The sequence below is a fragment of the Pygocentrus nattereri genome, chromosome 9 (genome assembly GCF_015220715.1).
Source record: "Pygocentrus nattereri isolate fPygNat1 chromosome 9, fPygNat1.pri, whole genome shotgun sequence".
In the NCBI taxonomy this organism is placed as follows: Eukaryota; Metazoa; Chordata; class Actinopteri; order Characiformes; family Serrasalmidae; genus Pygocentrus; species Pygocentrus nattereri.
Window position 1 is genome coordinate 20,922,055 of NC_051219.1, and position 23,505 is coordinate 20,945,559.

At 39.9% G+C, this 23,505-nt stretch overlaps 1 protein-coding gene across 5 annotated transcripts in view; it reads left to right on the forward strand.

The window, feature by feature from the left end:
* The window catches only part of nav1a (neuron navigator 1a), an 85,325-nt gene that overhangs the window by 9,402 nt on the left and 52,418 nt on the right, over positions 1-23,505 (forward strand). For all 5 annotated transcript variants that reach the window (XM_037541433.1, XM_037541432.1, XM_017694182.2 and 2 more), the window contains 2 exons: positions 1,398-1,500; positions 12,377-12,706. In XM_037541433.1, coding sequence (XP_037397330.1) covers positions 1,398-1,500; positions 12,377-12,706 — 433 coding nt within the window. The remainder of the gene's footprint in view (positions 1-1,397; positions 1,501-12,376; positions 12,707-23,505) is intronic.

Sequence of the window (23,505 nt, forward strand, 5' to 3'; positions counted from 1 at the left end):
TTGAGTTATGTTTTAGGATTAAGATTAAGTGACCCTTATTAGTCCCACCACGGGGAAGTTTCACTTCCACATTTAACCCAACCATGAAGTCAAATCAGATGTGTGCACCTTCTCAGAACAACAGATCCATTCATATCAACCTGGTCATTCATCTTCCACTTTCTTACTTATCTTTTTCCTATTCATTTCAGATCTTTCTGGAATCATACAATGGATTATCCTTATCTATTATATAACAATGAGGGAGAGACAGACAGACAGACATGCACAACCACAACCACACACACACACACACACACTTTCTAAGTTCTGGGTTGTGGGGGGAGCTGGAGCGTATTCTTGTAGTCATTGGGTGGAAGGCTGGATACTCCCTGGACAGGTCGCCGGTCCATTACAGGGCAGACAGATAGAGAGACAGACAAAAAACGAGAGTAGATCTTGAGACTCAACATAAGATACAGAAGAAAAGATATATCTTTTCTAGTTAACATCTAGTTAATAAAGGTTTCCTGTATTATACTACACACAGCAAGCTTGAATCTTTACTGATAGGACAGGTCAGTGGGTTAAGGCACCAAAGGGTTATATGTGAGAATGTAACACTGTTTAGTGCTTAGTGGGGGTCTGAAACATCAGAAATAGGTAGTGTAAAGTGGTGGAGGATAATGCGAAGTTTGTGAAGTATATACAGGAGTTTAGAAGAGCTTGTGAACATTCAGGGTATGGTTTTGTTACTGTTTGAAATTAATTGGCGAAATGATAAGAGAAGATGTGCCAACATGACTACAGTGTGCCTTACATAACTATACATTTAAAAAATTGTTTTTGCATTATTATTGAGTATTAGTAAAGAACTTAATCTGCACTTTAATCTTTTTAAGAGCTCTGATTCAAGAGTTATTTTTTCATATTTCATGTTAGCTGTGTACTGGTGAGTGATTAAATTTTAAGTTTATAAAAACAAAAAATGTAACGCATTTGAACAAGGAAATTCATCTATACAATGCTGCAAAATGGTTAATCTGTTAAAGTGCTTCTAGAAATCTATGTACTTGCTGAGCTAAATGTTGCTAAAGAGTGAGATGTAGCTTCAAATGGCTAAAGATAAGTGTTGTTTATACACTCCCACTAAAAATGCTTTTGCTAAATACTGAAAGGTGTTTTTAGTTGTTTTAGAAGTATTTTAGGAATGAGATCAATTAATAATACACTGTAATTTTCCTCTTTATAGTAGTCTTTAGTGATGTGCCTTTAGATTTCATTACCTCATTGCAAATATAAGGCATTTTGGATTTATATTACTGATTAAAAACTGTTAACAAACTTTTATGAGGTAGTGTATGTGTGGTTGTTGGTTCTCTGTGATAACAGACCTTTTCTCTCTTCCTCCTCTGCAGATCCAGATTCTCAGAGGAAACGTACGGTTCAAAATGTCCTTGACCTTCGGCAGAACCTTGAAGATACCATGTCCAGCCTGCGGGGATCCCAGCTCACTCACAGGTACTGGAGAAATTTTAACTTGTTTATTGAGTTCTTTTCAATTTTATTCATATAACACTTTATACCATATATATTGTGACACAGAAGCTTTATAAAAAATGTAGGCCTAGACATAAGGCCAGATTAAGATCTAAACGCTCCCACTTGAGACACTCCCACCAGGCACACACATGCAGATATTAAAACTGGTAATAAATTAGGTATTAAAGTAAGATAAGGGACCAACAGGAAAAATGTCATATCAGGGATTTGTGGTCTAAAAATCTTTTATTGCTATATACAGAATGGGTAGGTTGCTGAAAAGTTGTTTGCAAGTCAGTTGTTGGCAAAAATCCTCATATAATTTTATTTAACAGTTAGAACCTGAATCTTGCAACTTGTGGGCAAAACGGTAAAGTCTAGCCTTCCTAAAATCAGAACAGTTTAAACTACAGACCTGATATACATATCAGACCATTCAGCATACCTGACCCTAACTAGCTAGTGTGATGTCATCGTGTGAGTAGTTGGCTCAGAAAATCACCTTAAATCTTAATATTTGATTCACACACCAGAACACTCAGAGGAACCTGCCATCACTAGCCAGAGTGAGAGAAACCCACTCTATCCATGCCACAATCCAGAAATACAGCTCAAAATACAGCCAGATCACTGTAAAACTGCTACTGTCTCTCTGCTTTAGACTTCATATGGCAAAAGAAGGGTAAAAGGCAAAGCAAATATTTGTTTTATTTTTGGTCAGCAATGACCAAATGTTCTTCCCTCTGTTTGGTAATCATGTCTGTGAGATCATTAACTAATTAGCATGTAACATGTTAGGAGCCAGAGCAGAGGCTTTAAATGGACATTTTCTTCATTGGATTGTGCATTTTCTCATTGACTAATGAATATCTGAATGTCAGATTTTATTGTGAAAGCTCATTATCACACAAAAAAATTAAGACGAAGATTCTTTCAAGGGGCTTTATTCAGACAGGAAGCTGGTTGTTTGGCATACCTGCATCATCTTTGTGTTCAGGAAATTGCTAATTAAGTCCAATCAGACGTGTGCTTCTGCTCAGTACAACAGATTAATTCATTTCAACCTGGTCATTCACCTTCCACTATCGTACTTATATTTACCTACTATTTTCATAGCTTTCAGGAATAATAAGATGCATTATCCTTAGTCTATTATACACTGCTCAAAAAAATAAAGGGAACACTTAAACAACACAATATAACTCCAAATTAATCAAACTTCTGTGAAATCAAACTGTCCACTTAGGAAGCAACACTGACTGACAATCAATTTCACTGCTGTTGTGCAAATGGAATAGATAACAGGTGGAAATTATTGGCAATTAGCACGACACACTCAATAAAGGAGTGGTTCTGCAGGTGGGGACCACAGACCACTTCTCAGTACCTATGCGTTCTGGCTGATGTTTTGGTCACTTTTGAATGTTGGTGGTGCTTTCACACTCGTGGTAGCATGAGACGGACTCTACAACCCACACAAGTGGCTCAGGTAGTGCAGCTCATCCAGGATGGCACATCGATGTGAGCTGTGGCAAGAAGGTTTGCTGTGTCTGTCCGCGTAGTGTCCAGAGGCTGGAGGCGCTACCAGGAGACAGGCCAGTACACCAGGAGATGTGGAGGAGGCCGTAGGAGGGCAACAACCCAGCAGCAGGACCTCCGCCTTTGTGCAAGGAGGAACAGGAGGAGCACTGCTAGAGCCCTGCAAAATGACCTCCAGCAGGCCACAAATGTGCATAGTTCTGCACAAATGGTTAGAAACCGACTCCATGAGGATGGTATGAGGGCCCGACGTCCACAGATGGGGGTTGTCCTCACAGCCCAACACCGTGCAGGACATTTGGCATTTGCCAGAGAACACCAGGATTGGCAAATTCGCCACTGACGCCCTGTGCTCTTCACAGATGTAAGCATGTTCACACTGAGCACATGTGACAGACGTGACAGAGTCTGGAGACGCTGTGGAGAGCGACCTGCTGCCTGCAACATCCTTCAGCATGACTGGTTTGGCAGTGGGTCAGTAATGATGTAGGGTGGCATTTCTTTGGAGGGCTGCACAGCCCTCCATGTACTTGCCTGAGGTAGCCTGACTGTCATTAGGTCGCGAGATGAGATCCTCAGACCCCTTGTGAGACCATATGTTGGTGCGGTTGGCCCTGGGTTCCTCCTAATGCAGGACAATGCTAGACCCTCATGTGGCTGGAGTGTGTCAGCAGTTCCTGCAAGATGAAGGCATTGAAGCTATGTACTGGCCCGCCATCATGTCTCGCTCCATCCAACAACGCGGATGCTTTAGTCCAGGTCTAAGAGGAGATCCCTCAGGAGACCATCCACCACCTAATCAGGAGCATGCCCAGGCGTTGTAGGGAGGTCATACAGGCACGTGGAGGCCACACACAATACTGAGCCCCATTTTGACTTGTTTTAAGGACATTACATCAAAGTTGGATCAGCCTGTAGTGTGTTTTTCCACTTTAATTTTGTGTGTGACTCCAAATCCAGGCCTCCATTGGTTAATAAATTTGATTTCCATTGATGATTTTTGTGTGATTTTGTTGTCAGCACATTCAGCTTTGTACAGAACAAAGTATTCAATGAGAATATTTCATTCATTCAGATCTAGGACGTGTTATTTGAGTGTTCCCTTTATTTTTTTTATTTTACACATATATATATATATATATATATAATGTGTGTGTGTGTGTGTGTATATGTATGTATGTAAAATAAAAAAGGGAGTATGTGTGTATATATACACACAACCACATACATCATTTTGGGTCATTCCTTTTGATCCATTCATCATGAAATTTACATACAATGTAAAGGACAACAGGTACCTTCAAACTGTCAAAAACTGAAAAATGACAAAAATGGAGATATGAGGTTTTCTTCTGACCGCAATGACATTTTATATATATATATATATATATATATATATATATATATATATATATATATTCTGTTAGTTAATTGTCTTTGGAGCGAAGGCATTAAGAATAATGACAGATTTGAATAAAAACAATCAGATTTGAGCTTATGTTGATAACTTCATGCCCACATTGACATTTACTTAAACATTTTAATATAACTACTTGAGTATTGTTAATAAATTCACAGACTACAGGTGACAATGACTCAAACAGTTTTTAAGACAAGCTGACATTTTATTCATAGTTTTGTTTATTTTTTTTACTTTAGGAATGGGTTGAGAACAACACATTGTACTTTGAGGGTCTAAAAAAATTGCACGCTGTTTGCTTGTTCAACGAAGTGAAATGTTTTGCAGGTAGAGTGTTCAATTTCTCACTTTATTGGGCTTATGGGAGCAGGCAAGATTGAGTGGCCAGTTGGTCAAGTTACATAGCTGGCAGTTGTAGTCATTAACATCATTATAGACTTCTGTCACGGTTGGCTCCTCCCAGTCCTGTCCATGTGTTCTTGTTTTGGTTTGTAACTCCGCCCCTGATTGTTTTCACCTGTCCCTCATTGTTCCATGTATTTAAGCCCTGTGTTTGCCCTTTGCGTTTGCCAGTCTTTGTACCTTTGTATCGTTGTATCTTTGTATCCCTGTATCGGTCTTTGTTTAAGGTTGTTTGCTGGTCGCTCTGGTTTTTGTCATGTCTACTTCCCGTTCCGTCCGCATCGGCTATATGAACCTGGACTGTTCTGACCACGACCCTGGTTTTGCCCCTAATAAATCTCGCTTATCTCCGCGTATGCGTCCGCCTCCTCGCTCCCCCTTACAGAAAGACTGGCCTCCACAGGACGCAGCAGGTAAGCGAGACTCCGGCATGTGGTTGTTCCGTTGGGACGAAACTCCGGCTGTTTCAAAGCAGCCCGAGTTCGCCGTGTCCCAACGCCACCAAGCCGGAGACAGCAAATCCCCTGGCGCTGAGGGAACACGAGCGTCTCGTCGGTCCCGCAAGAAAGCGGAGGACCTTCCCGCCTTGTGTCCGGGAGGCGAGAGCTCAGGTAAGCGCCTTGGGTCTGCCCGTCTTGAGCGCCACTGCAGGGAGGAGCGACCTGCAGTGCAAGACGGTGTCAGACAGAAGGAGCATTCAGATGACCCGTTTTTTGGTACACGGCTCGTTCGCAAGCGTCACTGCGAGCTGCCAATCGCTCGAGTGAGCATTGGGAACGGCCGAGTGGGTCCAGTATCTGTGTTCCTCCAGGTTGGAGCAGAGGCCCCCAGCCCGAAGGCTTGATCCCGTGGCCGCACCCCGCGGCACTTCTGATCCCGTGGCCGCACCCCGCGGCACTTCTGATCCCGTGGCCGCACCCCGCGGCACTTCTGATCCCGTGGCCGCACCCCGCGGCACGCCTGCGCCTCCGGACCCGCCGCCAGTCGCCGCGCCTCCGGACCCGCCGCCAGTCGCCGCGCCTCCGGACCCGCCGCCAGTCTCCGTGGACGTCGCAGCAGGCCCCGCGCCTGCCTCCGTGGACGTCGCAGCAGGCCCCGCGCCTGCCTCCGTGGACGTCGCAGCAGGCCCCGCGCCTGCCTCCGTGGACGTCGCAGCAGGCCCCGCGCCTGCCTCCGTGGACGTCGCATCCCCTTTGTTCCCTCCCATCCCGCCCTCGTCAGTGTCTGTTCCCCCTGGGCCCTCCGTTTCTGTCCCTGTTCCCTGTGGTCCTTCTGTGCCTCCTGTGTCTGTTTGCGTTCCTTTGTTTCTGCCTTGTTCTGTTCCTGGTTTTGTCCTGTTCCCTACTGTTGTGTCTGTCTCGGTTCCCGTTCCTGTTGTGGTTCCCGTTCCTGTGTCTCCTTTTGTTTCTGTTCCTGTTTCTGTTTCTGTCCCTGTTTCTGTTCCTGTGTCTGTCTTGGTGCCTGTTCCCCTGTCTTTTGCGTGGTCTGTTGTTCGTTCTTGTTTTCCTCGTCCTGTGTCTCCGGTCGTCTCTCGGTCGGCGTCGTTTTTTGGTGTGCCTCCTCGTCCTCCCTCCGTTTTTTGTCCTCGTTCTGTTTCGTCTGTTCCTGTGCCTTGTGTGTCTCCGTCTGTTCCTGTGCCTTGTGGTTCTGTTCCTGTGCCTTGTGGTTCCGTTCCTGCCTCTGTGCCCGTTCCTGCCTCTGTGCCCGTTCCTGCCTCTGTGCCCGTTCCTGCCTCTGTGCCCGTTCCTGCCTCTGTGCCCGTTTAGTTTTGTCTTTCTCTGGGTTTCGCTTTTTTGTTGGGTTGGTTTGTTTTGTTCTGTGTGGCACGCCCGGTGTGCGTGCCTTTGGGGGGGGGTTCTGTCACGGTTGGCTCCTCCCAGTCCTGTCCATGTGTTCTTGTTTTGGTTTGTAACTCCGCCCCTGATTGTTTTCACCTGTCCCTCATTGTTCCATGTATTTAAGCCCTGTGTTTGCCCTTTGCGTTTGCCAGTCTTTGTACCTTTTGTATCGTTGTATCTTTGTATCCCTGTATCCCTGTATCGGTCTTTGTTTAAGGTTGTTTGCTGGTCGCTCTGGTTTTTGTCATGTCTACTTCCCGTTCCGTCCGCATCGGCTATATGAACCTGGACTGTTCTGACCACGACCCTGGATTTGCCCCTAATAAATCTCGCTTATCTCCGCGTATGCGTCCGCCTCCTCGCTCCCCCTTACAACTTCAGTATATTATATAAGGAACTGCACAGTGTCATAGTTTTTGTTATTACTCTGTACTCCATCGTTTGCCATCTTTAATTCAAGAGTATTATATGTAGCCCCTGCTTCCTCCAAATCTTCAATATAATGATCAAGTTTAGTGCTTTTCTTTACAATCAGTGCTAGCCCAACATCTGCCACCCATAGACATCATTATATTCTGGGTATATTCCCTACTGATGTTCTGTCATGCTTTTTATGCATTTACAGTTCTTGCTTGTTTCATTGGCACTTGCCTTTAGCTTTATCTTGTTTAAGTGAAATTTGTGCTCAGTGGAGGTCAGGTCAATTAACGGAGGTGGGCAGTAAATATTTTTTCAGTGGCATCCACTATATTGTGTAGGTCACGAGGGCCTTTATTGCTATGTCTGTTCCACTGTTCTAAGGCTGTTCAGTCAAATGAGAATCACTCCAGGTGCTTCCATGACTTGTAGCAGTAATAGTGAGTTATGAGATCCCTTAATGAAGTAGTCTGGTTAGTTGCAATTGACAATTGAGGCCACAAGGAGGCACAACATAAGCTTTGGTGAGGGAGAGATTGTGCGAAGTATTTTGATTGAGGAATACATAGTAATGGTTTTCATGTTCAAGTGCTCACAGCATCAGTTGCTGAAAGTAAGGAATTAAAAGGACACATACATACAAAGACTCATGGCAGTTCTGCACAATACACATCATGTCCTTCTATGTATCCACACATTACTCACCTATTTCATGTAGAACTCACACATTGCCTACTACTTTTCTCATTCACCTGCTCTTTTAATATCACATACTTTATCTTACACAAAGCATGAGGCACACTTAACACACATTATAGAAGCTTTCGATGCAGATTCATATTCATGTCCTCTGACTTTCATGCAAGTGTCTGTAAAGAGTGTTAGTGCTGTTAGTACACTGCTCAAAAAAATAAAGGGAACACTTAAATAACACATCCTAGATCTGAATGAATGAAATATTCTCATTGAATACTTTGTTCTTTGTTTTGATTTACTTGGAGTTATATTGTGTTGTTTAAGTGTTCCCTTTATTTTTTTTGAGCAGTATATATTATTTTCCTGTAATTGTGTCTCTGGTGAAGACATAGGATAATTGTCTTGATTTAATACTCTATTTGAAACCTCAAACATGCACATAAACACTTAAACAGTGCTGACTCAGACAGGATGATAATGTGCTGAAAGAGAAAATTCATGGGCTGGAAGTTAGGGAACCAGCCTCATGACTAGAAGGTCGCCGGTTCGATCCCCAGAGCCGACAGCACATAACTGAGGTGTCCTTGAACTAACCTCCAACTGCTCCCCGGGCACTGCGGATTGGGCTGCCCACCGCTCCGGGCAAGTGTGCTCACTGCCCCCTAGTGTGTGTGTGTGTGTGTGTGTGTGTGTGTGTGCTCACTAGAGTGTATGTGGTGTTTCAGTTCACGGATGGGTTAAATGCGGAGGTGAAATTTCCCCGTTGTGGGACTAATAAGGGTCTCTTAATCTTACATATCAGTTCACCCTTGTATCTTTGAAAAATGTGTATGTAAATACTTCATGGCGCTGTACAAAAAAAGTTTTTTTACATTTTGCAGTTTAAACATTTGTATACTCTTGATTCAAGGATTAGCAGTGATTTATAGTCATCTGCTTCTACTTCACCATTACAGGCACAAAAAAAGACATCTTGTTCTCCCTTTTGAACACTGACCTGTTTGTTATTCTAGACAAAAAGTAGCATGCATTCTATTGCCTGTTACTTGCTCATGTGGAGAAATCTGTAATGTCTTTGAAAGCTCCTGAAATATTTTACATCATGTGCTGTATATATCTAACCTTTATACTTGCAGCTGGTCCAAGAAGTCACAGAATTCAGACTTTCTTTGTAAGAATACCCAAACCCAGAGCAACTTTTGTTTTTCAGGGTGAATCTACAACGTGTATTAATGTGATCTTTATTAAATTGTGATCTGACCTTTCTGTTTGTGAGCATTATTAGCAGTGCTTATCAATTAACATCTTATAGTAAATCTTCAGAGGTAATTCAGAATCAGAATCTTTGTTTGCTATGTGTATATAAAGAATTTCTCTTGGTGCAAGTATCAACATAAAATTAAATTCAATTAAATGAATACGTGTGTGTGTGTGTGTGTGTGTGTGTGTGTGTGTTTTTTAAATATATATATATATATATATATATATATATATATATATATATATATATATATATATATATATATATATATATATATACACACACACACAAAAGTGAGCACATCTTACATTTCTGCAAATATTTTATTATCTTTTCATGCAGTATAGATTTACTCTCCTCTGAAAATAACACACAGCTGTTAATGTCTAAATAGCTGACAACACAAGTGAGTACACTCACAGTGAACATGTCAGTATTTTGTGTGGCCACCATTATTATCTATCACTGCCTTAACCCTCTTGGGCATGGAATTCACTGTACGGGTTGCTACTGGAATCCTCTTCCACTCCTCCATGATGACATCACAGAGCTGGTGGATGTTAGACATTTTGCGCTCCTCCACCTTCCACTTGAAGATGCCCCACAGGTGCTCAATTGGATTTAGGTCTGGAGACATGCTTAGTCAGTCCATCACCTTTACATTTAGCTTCCTTAGCAAGGCAGTTGTCATCTTGGAGGTGTTTTTGGGGTCATTATAGTGTTGGAAAACTGCCATGCGGCACAGTTTCCGAAGGGAGGGGATTGTGCTCTGCTTCAGAATGTCACAGCGACCTCCCACATTATCACTTATAAAATAGACGCACTTATGCGTCTATTTTCTGAATCCAACCTCTGGATATGATGCTGAACATGTGAACTCTTCTTTGGTTGACTCTGGTGAGGCCTGTTCCGAGTGAAAACTGTCCTGGAAAACCACTGTATGACCTTGGCTGCCACGTTATAGTTCAGTTTTAGGGTGTTAGCAATCTTCTTATAGCTCAGGCCATCTTTGTGTAAGACAACAATTCTATTTCTCACATTCTGAGAGAGTTCTTTGCCATGAGGTGCCATGTTGAATATCCATTAGTCAGTAGGAGAGAATTGTACCCAAAACACCTAATTTAACAGCCTTGTTCCCCATTCACACCTGGATCCTTGTAACTCTAATGAGTCACATGACACCAGAGAGGGACAACGACACAATTGGGCACAATTTGGACATGTTCATTGTGAGGTGTACTCACTTGTGTTGCCAACTATTTAGACATTAATGGTTGTGTGTTGAATTATTTTCAGAGGACAGTAAATCTATTCTGCTATACAAGCTGTACACTGACTACTTTAAGTTATATCTCAGTTTCATTTCTATAGTTTTGTCCCGTGAAAAGATAATTGCAGAAATGTGAGGGATGTACTCACTTTTGTGAGATACTGTATATATACTGATCAGGCATAACATTATGACAACCTCCTTGTTTCTACACTTATCCATTTCATGAACTCCATTTGCTATATAGTTGCACTTTGTAGTTCTACAATTACAGACAGTAGATCACCTGTTTGTCTACATATTTTATTAGGCCCCTTTTACCCTGTTCTTCAGTGGTCAGGACCCTCATGGACCCTCACAGAGCTGGTACTATTTGGGTGGTGGATCATTCTCAGCACAGCAGTAGCAATGATGTGGTGGTGGTGGTGTGTTAGTGTGTGTTGCGCTGGTCTGACTGGATTAGACACAGCATTGCTGCTGGTTTTTAAACACCTCAGTGTCAACCAAAAACATCCAGCCAATAGCGTACTGTGAGCACTGATGAAGGACTAGAGGATGACAAACATAAACTGTGCAGCAGCAGATGAACTGTTGTCTCTGACTTTACATCTACAAGGTTGACTGACAAGGTAGGAGTGTCTTAGAGTCTACAGTGAGTGGACACCGTGTTTAAAAACTCCTGCAGCAGTGCTGTGTCTGAGCCACTCGTAACAGCACAACATACTAACACACACCTTCCTGCAATTTCCTGCACTCTTCCTCATCCTAGATGAGTTCAGGTCTTCGTGGGTGGAGCACTGACATCCGATGATTTTCTCTGAGCATTGCCCCTTTCAGCTTCCTGTTTGAGTGTGACGATGCAAAGCAAAACCAGACAGAGATGGAAGATGTGATGATGGGGTCTACAATGGCAGTGTAGAACTGGACCAGCAGTGCTTGATGCAGCCCAGATTTCTTAATCTGCTGCTGCTGCTGCAAAAAAAGCTTTCTTCATAACTGCAATGCTGTGTTCTGTTCAATTTAAGATCCTGGTTGGCCTCTGCTTCAGTCAGTATCCAGCAGCCCCACCGTGACAACAAGCTTCAGTTGTTTAGGTCAGAGGCGGTCCTGGTTAGCCCACAGCTTGGTCCAGCCTCATTCAAACTTTCAGATGGAACCCACAGTCATGCCATGAGTGCATCCACTTCCGAAATCCTACCACCCATACAGGGCGAAACCTCCTACTTCTACGCCAGTGGTTGGGTAGCCTGTCCACAATTGCTTCAGGCCCAGGGGCAGGTGGGACTTTGTGAAGGGAGGAATGCTGTGTCACACACACCTCACATACACCTATGGCATGGTGCGGCTGTGCATGTGAACTGAATTGAGTTTGTAGGTTCTATAATGAATGAAGTGAGTTCCAAGCTTGGCTCTGTTTATGGTCTTTGTAGGGCTGACATTTTTATTTGTGTTTGGTTTTGAATAATACCCACTGGATGAGGGCCTGTCTGTAAAGTGTTCTAGGTCTTCAACAGTTCATAAATGAAAGTGTGCCCCAGAAGTCTTGTGCCTCTATACAGCTGGCCATGTGCCTTTGAAAGGGCTTTAAAATAAGTGGTCCGAGTTGGCCTCTGTGTATGCTTGATTCAGTTATTGTTAGGATGTAGACTGAGTGCTGAAAACATAGGAGATATATATATATATATATACATATATATATATATATATATATATATATATATATATATATATATATATATATATATGTGTGTGTGTGTGTATATATGTATGTGTATATATGTATGTGTATATATATATATATATGTGTGTGTGTGTGTGTATATATGTATGTGTATATATGTATGTATGTATGTATGTGTATATATATATATATATATATATATATATATATAGGGCTCATCAAATACACAGATCAGTTATCCACATCCTAAACATTTTTGTGAATGCATATAAACTATGCTGAAGGTTGAAGAATGTTAAGTAGCCTAATTCACCAATTCCTTTCTTTCCAGTTGTCAGGAGAGCACCATGTGTTACGACAGTGATGACACCAATGCCCCCAGTGTTTCCAGCCTGTCCAGTCGCTCATCACCTCTGTCCTGGCAACAGGGGCAGGCCAGCCCTCGACTGCAGGCTGGTGATGCCCCTTCTTCTGGTGGGACAACTCACATCCTGCATCTTCGCTCCTCTACTGGCCACTTTCAGCGCATCCATTTTGTAGAGGGCTTGGATGCTGCAGATGACTTGGCTGACCTGACATGTAACTACCTCACAGATGGTGGCCTCACAGTCAAGAATCTGCAGGAGGATGAAGATGCAGATGTTGACCAAACGGGTAACTGGTATGTCGTATAACTGGTATATTCTGTGCTTGGTTTGAGATGTCAGATCAAATCACGTTTATTGATATATTACATTTACACGTGTGCGAAGGTGAGTGAAAATCTTAGGTGCATAGCCCCCTTCTAATATTTAAATTTAAAAAAATCTATAAAAAGTACACATAATAAAAACAAATATAAACACTTTAGACTCTAAATGTTTCATATAATTAATATATACCAGTATTTGCCCACTTGTTCATTGTTGGAGTATTGTTATGACTTGTGTAATCTTAAAGTTCTTTGAAATCAGAATCAGAAAGATGTTCCCCTGAGGGACTTTGCCCTTTTAGCATTCTACTGAAACATTACTTTCTATGTTACTATGACTGCACCCTAACCCTATCAAGGAAACGGGATAAATAAATATCAAAACTTGATCCATATTTTTGTTACACATAGTTATACCTTGAAACATTGATATTACCCTTTCCATTTTTGATATGTCAAGAAAGAAAGGAGGCTGAGTGGTCTTGTTTGAAATCGAGTGTGGGGCTGAAGTTGTTTTTGGCCAAAAAATGCCTTTTAAAAAAGTGACTTGGCTTGTTCTGCTCATATTTGTCTTGTTTGAGATGAGCAGCTGAAATCTGGAATGGCCAATGGCAGCAATTATTCAGGTCTTTCACTCAGAGTCTGATGTCAAATCACTGTAGGTCTTCCACACAGCTGACCACTATGGCCAATCTGACATATACCCAGTGATTCTGAAGTAAAACAATAGTTGAACAAATTAATATTGGTGATTTCAGCTTAATGATTTTCTCAGTAAGACCCTCAGCAGTCAAACAGGAGTTTCTGACAGTGTGACTGAAGTGGTTTCAATGTTTTCGATGCATTAAAATATGGCTTTCCGGTCTAAAATTAGCATTTGTTATTTGTTGTGTTATTCAGTATTCCATAGCACTGCATTCTATCTCCCAGCCTCATCAGTTTGACAGAATTCAGTATTTTGTTATTTTTGTAAACATTTTATGTTTTCGTTCTTTTACTACAATGCCCAGCATGCATTAAATAAATACCAATTCAGACCGCTAGCCTAGCCACTGACCTATAGGTTAGACAACTAAGCTAAGCTAGTACTGGTATAACTCTTACCTTGGTAGTCAAAAATATAGCTTTTTTCTTGTAAGAGGCACAGTTCAATTGGATAATGTCTGTGGATTGCAGTGTACGTGGATGCAAAAAATATGAAGAGATGAATACTAAAACCAGAGTGATTGACTAGTATACTAGATAACACTTGTCTAGGCATAGTTAATGAGCAAGATGAGTGTAAATGTGTTGTTTTTCATGGTTTCTCCAGAAAACTGTTTTAAACATCAATACACCACAGAAAAAATAGCTTCTTGGCAGCAGACTTAAGTTATATGGCTTTGCTAGATTTGCCAGGTAGTGTCTAAAAGGTGTCCCGCTCCCTGAAAATCCACTAGATTTTTTTTTAGTTTCTTTCACCTTCAAGATATGTCACCAGATGGGCATTTTCCTAGGTTTTAAACTTGCTCTCGAGACTTGGGTGAGAGTTTACAACAGTTATAGCAATGGTTAAATTAAAAAAAAAAATCATTTTTTAAAAATTTTCTCTTTAAAGTGGAACTACACAAATTTTTCAGAATATCTACATAATTCAGTGGTTCAGATATATAAAAAAAGTAATTCAGATTGGTTTGGTGTCAAATGATTTACATTTACAGAGAAACATACAGATTTTTTCATTACGGTGGTTTGATAGGAACCAGGGGTCCTAATGTCTACAGTGGGGATGATTTTGCCTTAAAACATCATATGCTCTTCTACTGCCAAAGAGAAATTGATTTAAACCAAAACTTTATAGCTGTTAAACGTGATCTCAGACATCAGGCATAACCATTTCATGGAATAACTTTCTGTGATGGAGTTTTTAGAAGTGTTAAACTCCTCAGATGTCTGGTTCCTATGACTCCAACTTTAAAGAATTCTGACTCTTTAAACAAGTGTGCTATGCCAGTTTTAGGGGAGCTTTAGCCCCCTGTAAATATTATTTAGCCCCTCTAAATGAATGTACATTATTAGTTCAAATCTTTAGTAGTATTTTGGATTATCCTTATTCTTGAACTATGACAGTCTGCAAATTCACAATATAGCAGGGTGTGAGGTGCTGCCGCTGTAATCCCACACTGAGTTGTGGCACCACTTGTGACAGGATTTTATCTAAAAAGTAAACATTAGGCATTATTCAAATTATATAATGTAGAGTCTGAATCAGTAAGTAGTAACAGAGTGAAGATGTCAACCTACTATATGGGTTTGTGCAAAGTTGGTCAATATAACTGGCTAACAAGTTTAGCTAGCCAACGATAGGTTTATGTAAGGTAAGGAAAAGGGGATAGGACATAAAACACTAATGTTAGCCAACTATTTAAAATATTTAAGAAACTTAGATTAATTCATATTTCTGTTAAGTATTTCAAAACAATCAAAGCTATATGTTGTTTTTACTGTATGATACAGGTAATTGATGCTGCTAATGCTGGCGTTGTGTTGTTTATAACATTTTTATATCCCGAGATTCCTCAGTTGTTAAATGGTTTATTAAGAGTTAGCAACTCCGTAGAAGGCCAGTCAGGTGAGAAGACTTTTGCCAGTTCAAAAAAAAAAATTATTAATTGATCCTTGAGTTCTTATAAATCTAAGTTTAATAAAAATAACATTACTAACGTTATACAGGCAAGGAGAGTCAGAGAACAAAGCTGAAGGAGACTGACAGACCTAAATAAGCAAGTCTTGCAAAGGTTAGTGAGCCATAAAATAGCAAGAGTGAGTTTTATTTAGTCTTTCAGTTAAAAATAATACTGAATTTGTAGAAATGTTATTCCCTTAATATATGTTCATTAGTATGACTAAAAAAAATGAAAATTTTTTGTGCTCTGAAAGGTCACTATGACCACATCATCTAAACATGTAATGTGAACTATGGAAAAATACACCCTCTATCTGGTTACCCAAACTGAGACTGTAAGAATCTGTAATATGGGGATTTGAATAACATAAGCTTTCTGGACAAAAAAAAATAGTCACCATGTGTGTTTAAGGTGGTAGGAGCTTCAGGCTCCTGCAGATGGCGTTGCATGTGGATGATCAGGCTGTGAATACCTGCGGGGCTTGCGATGGGATTCATAGATTGAGAAGGGAGGAAAGATGTATCTGAATTTGCAGGTGTCTCTAAGCATACGGTCATATGAGTTTACCAGCAGTGGCAAAAATCCCAGTTTACAGGAAATTCTCATCAGAATTGCGGCCAGAAAGACGAAACAGATGGACATAAATAAATGTGAATAAAATCGCTTTGCTTCCGGGCAATAATTGCTGCTAGAAGTCAACATGGGTCCTTCACAACCAATTTCTGAAAGAACACTGTGCAGAGAACTGCATACCATGAATATAGTAGCATTCAAGAGGCCTTTGCTCACCTCTGCGCTCAAATGTGCCTGGATACAGTGGGTGAAGAGACACAAAAATTGGACTGTTCCTGACAGAAAGAGTGATATCTCGTCAGATGAATCTCCTTTCTGCCTGTGTGTGAATGATGCTAGGCATTGTGTTCATTGTAGACCCCAGGAAGCCTTCAATGAGGACTGTGTGCAAGGGGTGGTTCAAGCTGGAGGAGGCTCTATGATATTCTGGGGTGGTTTAATTACATAGAAATGGGTCCTTTGGTTGAGGTAAATTTGAACCACAGTGCCTACACTGAGCTGCTGCACAACCAGATTTAACTTTTTCTCACCATCTTACCCAGGAAAATGTCCTGTATGTCCTGGTGATGATTCTCACGTTCGCAGGGTTGCAATGTGACTGATTGGGATGATGAACTTTCAGGAGCATTCAGACTTCTGGACTAGCCTGCAAAATCCCCAGATTTGAATCCTCTTGAAAATCTGTGGGACTACCTGAAACAATGAGTAAGACGCCAGGGGAGGCATCCACGAAATCTGGCTGAACCGCACAATTCTTTGATGCGTGAGTGCCTAAACATTGATTTTGCCTACGTCCAGAAATGTATTCAGTCCATGACTAATCAAATTTCAGCTGCTGTTGATGCTCATGGAGGTATTACATACTATCAGGTATGATTCAGTCACAGGTGACTAATTTCTTGTTCGGTGAGCTTATTTAGAAGCTACAAGCTTATCTAAGAGAGAGGGGATATCTTTGTTTATCTGTGATCTGTGTATGTGGAGGATTTGGAGGATGTGGAGGATAGTATTACATACTATCAGGTATGATTCAGTCACAGGTGACTAATTTCTTGTTCGGTGAGCTTATTTAGAAGCTACAAGCTTATCTAAGAGAGAGGGGATATCTTTGTTTATCTGTGATCTGTGTATGTGGAGGATTTAGTATTTAAGTTGTAAAAGATCTATGCTTAAATACATTGTGAACAAACAGATCTTGTGTGTGCCAACTTGACCAAATAGCCATTTCTTTGAAAAAATTTCCACCTATTGCTGCTCTAAAAGTTCCTGATGAACAGACATTTTGGGGGATTTAAAAAATCCTCCTGAGGGAACATGCTCCCAGGCCCCTTTGGCAAAGGCTTAGCACCACTGTCCATATATCTTTAGTAGCACGCCTTTTCCTAAGTTTATTTAGGACAAAGCATTTCGCACCATACCAGTTTGAGTCATCTATGAGTTACTTACACACAGTAATCCTGTCTTTAGTGTGCTTCATTTAAAGAAACTCAGATCATGTTTTAAATTACATGCACATCATTCAAATCACAGCACATGTTGGGACAAATTTAGCTTTTGCCTGAAATATTTTAGTTAAATTTAGTTAAATAGTTTAGTTAGCATTCCACATATACTCAGCTTGTATGGTAATACCATTTTTTTTGCTGAGTACCATGTTTGCTCAGCAGAACATGAAGAGTACCTGCATTCATATTACTGCTAAACAACTAATAAATCACTCTTCCAGAACATTTGCAAACAGATAAAAAAGTTTGTCACAGTTTGAACAATTTTATTGACATGTTAGCCATGTAATTATGCAGAAATTTTGAAAAACTGCTGTTCCCTTTTAAGTTGTATTCTGTCCCAAAGGCATCACACATAACTTTGCAATGGCTTTGAGATGTTAACGGGATTGAGTTGTCTACCTACAAAAATTGTTTCAGGTTGCTGCTGGAAGTGGAAATATTTCCTTTGTTCCAATATGAAACCAGTCTATGCTTGAAAAGTGACTGAGATTTAAAGATAAATGAAAGGTGGTGTGATATAGAGCCTCATTTGACTTACACAATTATTCCTAGCCAAATAAACTGACTTCTTATAATGCTCTTTACTGAATTCTTCTGCGTTCTTGAAGTTTGAGTTTTGACCATTGCCGTCAGGTTTACAAACTCAAGCTGGACACACTTGACACTTACAAGTGTACACACTTGACAAGACGTAGAATTTAAAGTTGGGGGCTTTTTATGTTTGGGAATGTATGGTAAAATAAGAGATATTGAATAAAAAATAGACTTTCAAGTGAACTGATTTCAGAGTTTGGGCAAGTACAGAACTTTTACATTGTTGTTCATGGTAAAATGTTTAAATGTTTAATCTTTAATGAAAATATTCCAAAAGTAGACCTATATTTTATTGTAGCAAAATTTCAGCTTGCCAGTTTATCTGTCAAGATTTACTTTGTGTCTAAATAATGCTCTCCATATTTAATAAGTTATTAAATAATGATCTCACCACAGCACACTCATTCATCATGTCTGAGATTTGTAGCATAATTTGCTGATCTGGCTACAATTGGCATAGATATTGGCATAGATATAGTCAGGTATTTTTTGGAAATATCACAGATACAGCACTGTCATGACATTCACATCTATTTCTCTGTACTGTAACCACTGCACCATATTCAGTTTTTCTTTTCTCCTCAAAGTATTGTTCCAGTGGAAGGCCCATCTACACCCCATCACCAAACACACACACACACACGCACACACACGCACGCACAAATACACACATTCTTGTACCTATGAACAAATTCTCTAGTAAAATGTTTGTGGATAATAAGGTTCTGTGGATGCTGAGATCACTTTCAAATATCTTTCAGTCAAGAGAGTATGTAAATGTTGAGAAGTGTCTCAGTGTAGGAAAAAAGTTGGAGGCAACAGGAAAGGGTTGTTGAAAAGACAATGTTGAGTCATCTATGAGTCACTTACACACAGTAATCCTGTCTTTAGTGTGCTTCATTTAAAGAAACTCAGATCATGTTTTAGTTAAATTACATTTAACAGTTAAATGGGGGCACGGGGTTGGGGGGTTGGGGGGGGTGGGTGGATGTGTGCCTACTTGTATGCCTGCAGCATGCACATGTGCCAGGAGTCCCAAGTGAAACTGTTGTCATGACAACGTAGTGGTGACTCTAAGGATTACTGTCCATCCATGTGGAGATGATCATTAGTACTAGCACTGGCCAAGGCCAAACAAGCACAAAAGATATTAGATAGGGACCATGCATTTAGGAAATTAGTTGCAAAGCAAGATTCAGTGAACATTATATAAATAATAAATATAAAGGTGCTTATGCTTAATCAGGACTTTTTAGAGACCTTTATGCCATCTACAGGCATAAATATACAAGTGCACCATGAAATAGACATACTTTTTCTCATGGTACCCAAACACTTATCTCTGCCTTAAACCCTTGTGCCTGCATAGGTCTTTCAAGACTACTGTTTTTGATAGCTAAAGATGAAATTGTTTCTTTATAATTCATTTGCATAGTATGATAGGTGGAGTAGCCCAAACCTGTGCTCAATTAAAACTGTTACTATAGAAATAATGACTGGAGTAGAAATAAAAGTAGATTATAAAAACAACTTGAGCAATAGTTAAAAAGTGTCAAGAAACTTTTGATGTAAAATAAAATGATAAAATGAGAATGTTATTTGAAAATATTCCATTATACTAATCCATTATTTTTTTTTACTTAAGAACCAATATCAGAATAAACATAACTCATCTCTATACACATTTAAATGCTTTGTTTCCATTTTGGCTGAATTGAGAAGCATAGGGGTCTTATGCATCTTGTATATTTATGTTTTAGGGGTGTAGAGAGATGGGCATAATTGTAGTTAGTAAAAAAAAATATGGATGTGTCCGTTGCTCTGCCTATTTCCCCGTTTTGTAGTATGACATTTTATACTAATGCTGTTTGCTGTCCGGTGTCGACCAGAGGAGGATGGGTTCCCCCTTTTTGAGTCTTGGTTCCTCTCAAGGATTGCCTCTTGCTGTTAGGGAGTTTTTTCTTACCACTCTCATCACTGGCTTGCTTATAGGGGCTTGGACCCAGATTTTTCTGTAAAGCTGCTTTGTGACAACACCTGTTATAAAAAGGGCTATATAAATAAACTTTGACTTGACTTGACTTGACTTGACCGTTATATTTACAATAAAATACTAACATGCTTACAGTGGAAAAGAAGACTTTTCAGATGTTTACTTTAGGTACATTGTGTCATTTTGATATAACATTTACTTTTATTCTTACTTTCGTTTTACCATGCTATCATGATATGCACAAACTGAATAATAATAGCAATCTGTCAATTCAGTAGTAGATGCATGGCTTTGTTTAGCACAAGCTTTTCATAAGAAAATTTAACTTTCTTAGATAATCATTTAACAGACTGACATTGTGTTGGACAGGTTTTTTTATAAAGGTGACCCCTTTGTTTTAGTAAAAATTATTCTTTATCTGCCTGTTTTAATCTTTGTTGTTCCCCCTGTTCTCGTTTTGTAGTGTCTTTGTTTGCCCACCCCAGGGTCACCATATCTTGGCTCACTACACCGTGAAATCAATTCGCTTTTCTGTCATTATAATGTAATTTTCACATGGAAGAGAAACCTTTCGTTTCTTTGTTTTGCCAATCCTAGGAAGCATGTGCCTCCAAGTTCTCTAATGCTGATTAAAATGTAGGGTGCTTTCACATACTTCTTTTTAAATGAACTTAACTCAGTGCTGTTAGTGAACCTGAAAGTGAACCAGCTGCAAATGACCTGATTTTTTTTTTTTTTAATGTTTACATTGTAAGTGAACTTTAAAGAGGACTGAGTTCTCTTTCTGGTCCTATTTAGCACTGGTGTGATCTCTGTAACGTTCTGTCGTGCCTTGTCCTTGTCTTTCTCTATTTCAGCCTTTGTTTCTGTGTGCCACATGCTTTTGTTTTTATTATTCTGTATTCACTACTCCCCTGTCCTGCTCTGTCTTCAGCCCGCACCTGTTTCTTGTTTCTGGCTCCACCCTGGTCAAGTATGCTCAGCTGTTCCTTGTCTTGAGTGTTTGTATATATTTACTCGTCTGTTCCTCTTGTTCCTTGGTCAGCATTACTCTTGTACATTCTGCTCATGTTTATAGTTTGTGTTCTTTGGTTCCTAATTCATCCTCATACTTTGTTCTTTGGTCCTGTTTTTTGTATGTATGTATGTTTCATGAATTTGCAGGTCTTGTCGGTCAAAGAACAGGTGTTATGTCTGGTGAGGAAGCACAGCAAGTTGGACAGGTACTGATTGGCTGCACTGAAATCTGAAATCTCACCTGGAGAGGCAAACATGTTATAAAGTTCCTCTTACAGTGAAGCAAAAAGTTGCAGTGATCTTATGTAGGCTCTTAACAAATATTGAGTACCGTCCCAATTTGCACCTCTTTAGGCTTCCATTAGTGTCCTGGGGCTATCTGCAACACACATGTGCCTATCATAGTATCATGTAATAACAAGCCATATTATTACAATAATAAAGGCTACTACTCCATACTGCTGCAGGGTGTTGTAGATCACAAGTGCATATTTTGGGATATCAGTGTAGGTCCACCATGGAATGAAGAATTTCAAGGTATTTCTATTCCAGTAGGTATCGAAGGGGATGTAGCATACCCACTCCTGCCATGGCTACAGAAACCACGTTCACAAGGTCAAGGAGTACACAGGATCAATGCATATTTAGCTACAGACTGAACAAAGCAAGAATATGTAGAGAGCTTTTGGCATACTAAAATCCAAATGATGTTGCCTCCTAAAGAGAGATGATCACAGCATCAACATGATAAAGTGGAAGTTGCTTTTTGTACATTGCATAATTTTGTGAGAGCAGAGTGGTAGAGCTAGAGCCTGAGCTTTTAGAAAAAGTGTATGATGATATAGTGATGGATAGGAGCCAGTTCTTGATCATTTCACAGGTCAAGACATTCACAGGGCTTTAACACAGTCCAATTTAAAATGTAAAAACATGGCTTGAAGTTTGAGTTCTGTTTTCTTTTAGTATACAAATTATTATTGATTTCTCATGAGGGCTAATGAGATTTAAATGTAAAAATGATTCCATTTGGTTCTGTATGAAAATTTGAAGACACTTTAAACACCTCTGATTTCTGATGTCATTTATTGTTGTAAATAAACAAGTAGGTGGAAAGCACATCTTTCCATGATCAAACTCATCTCTTTGTTAGTCATAACCTACCTGGTGACTTAGTGTCTCCTTATTGTCCCAGTTCATGCCCCAACTTGCAGAGGAAGGCCAGTGAGGAGCTTGGTCAACATGATAAATAAAGTGGTAGTTGCTTTTTGTACATAATTGTACAAATCTTTGTACGTAATTGTACATTTTGTACATAATTGCATAATTTATAATTATAATATATAATATAATATATATATATATATATATAAAATAAATATAAAATAATATAAAATAATATATAAAAAATAGCAGACACTGGCCTTGCTTCTGCATTACAGTGGCGATTGATATGAGACCATTTTGCTGCTTTAGTCATAACCCAGAATGCCTGTTTTCTGGACAAATCATTAATCTGTCTTGTTCAAGGTTGGCACATTACTAAATATTTTTTTCAGGAAACTCCTCTGTCTTAAATTCCTTCCCTTCTTGCTCTATCACTTGTAGTGAAAGAAAGACATCAAAGAAATTGTTGTAAAATATGATGTATGGGCTCACACTTCAATTTTGTCACTTACCCACATAATTTACAGATTAGTTTAATGGTGACAGCCTTAAGATTATTAAACTAACTCATTAATAAATGAAGAATACACTTAAAGGTTAAACTAGCCTTACACTCCATCTTTTTTAGAGCTTCAGAAATAGGTTTCATTTTCTGAACCCGGAATTGGCTGGGAAAAGATGTACTCCTTTTTGGCTTACTGAAGGTCTAATCTTGAGAGCCATTAGAGGAGTTGTTTATGATCGAGGTCTACATGTGTGTTGTAATGCTAAACTAATCTTCATGATCACTTCTTGTGAAAAATTTATGGAAGACCAGACACAGCACTCATAGTGTGCTGCTGCTGTTTTTGACCCTCATACATGCCAGATGACCATATTAGCCTCCCTCTTTTTTATGTGAATGGTGACACTTAAGAAGGATAGTTTGACTAAAATAGATTAATACATTTTTTCCCCCCTGTTTGGTCTGCATGCAAGCCACATTCAGCTGTCCTTTACAGCGAGGCCATGAAATAAACAAACCAGATTGTGTGTCCAGTCTACTCTTCACAGTTTGTCTAAGAGCTATGGGGTGTTTTTCAGCACCCTCCTGCTGAGAATCTGGAGCAGGGCAGGGCAGCACTAACAACTGGTGTGTTTAATGACTCAGAAGGATTAAGTGGAACTGTTCATGTATTGTCACTCAAATCCACAATGTACTATTTGTACAGTGAGTTTGGATGATGGGATTAATTACCCAAGATTGTGGCAGTA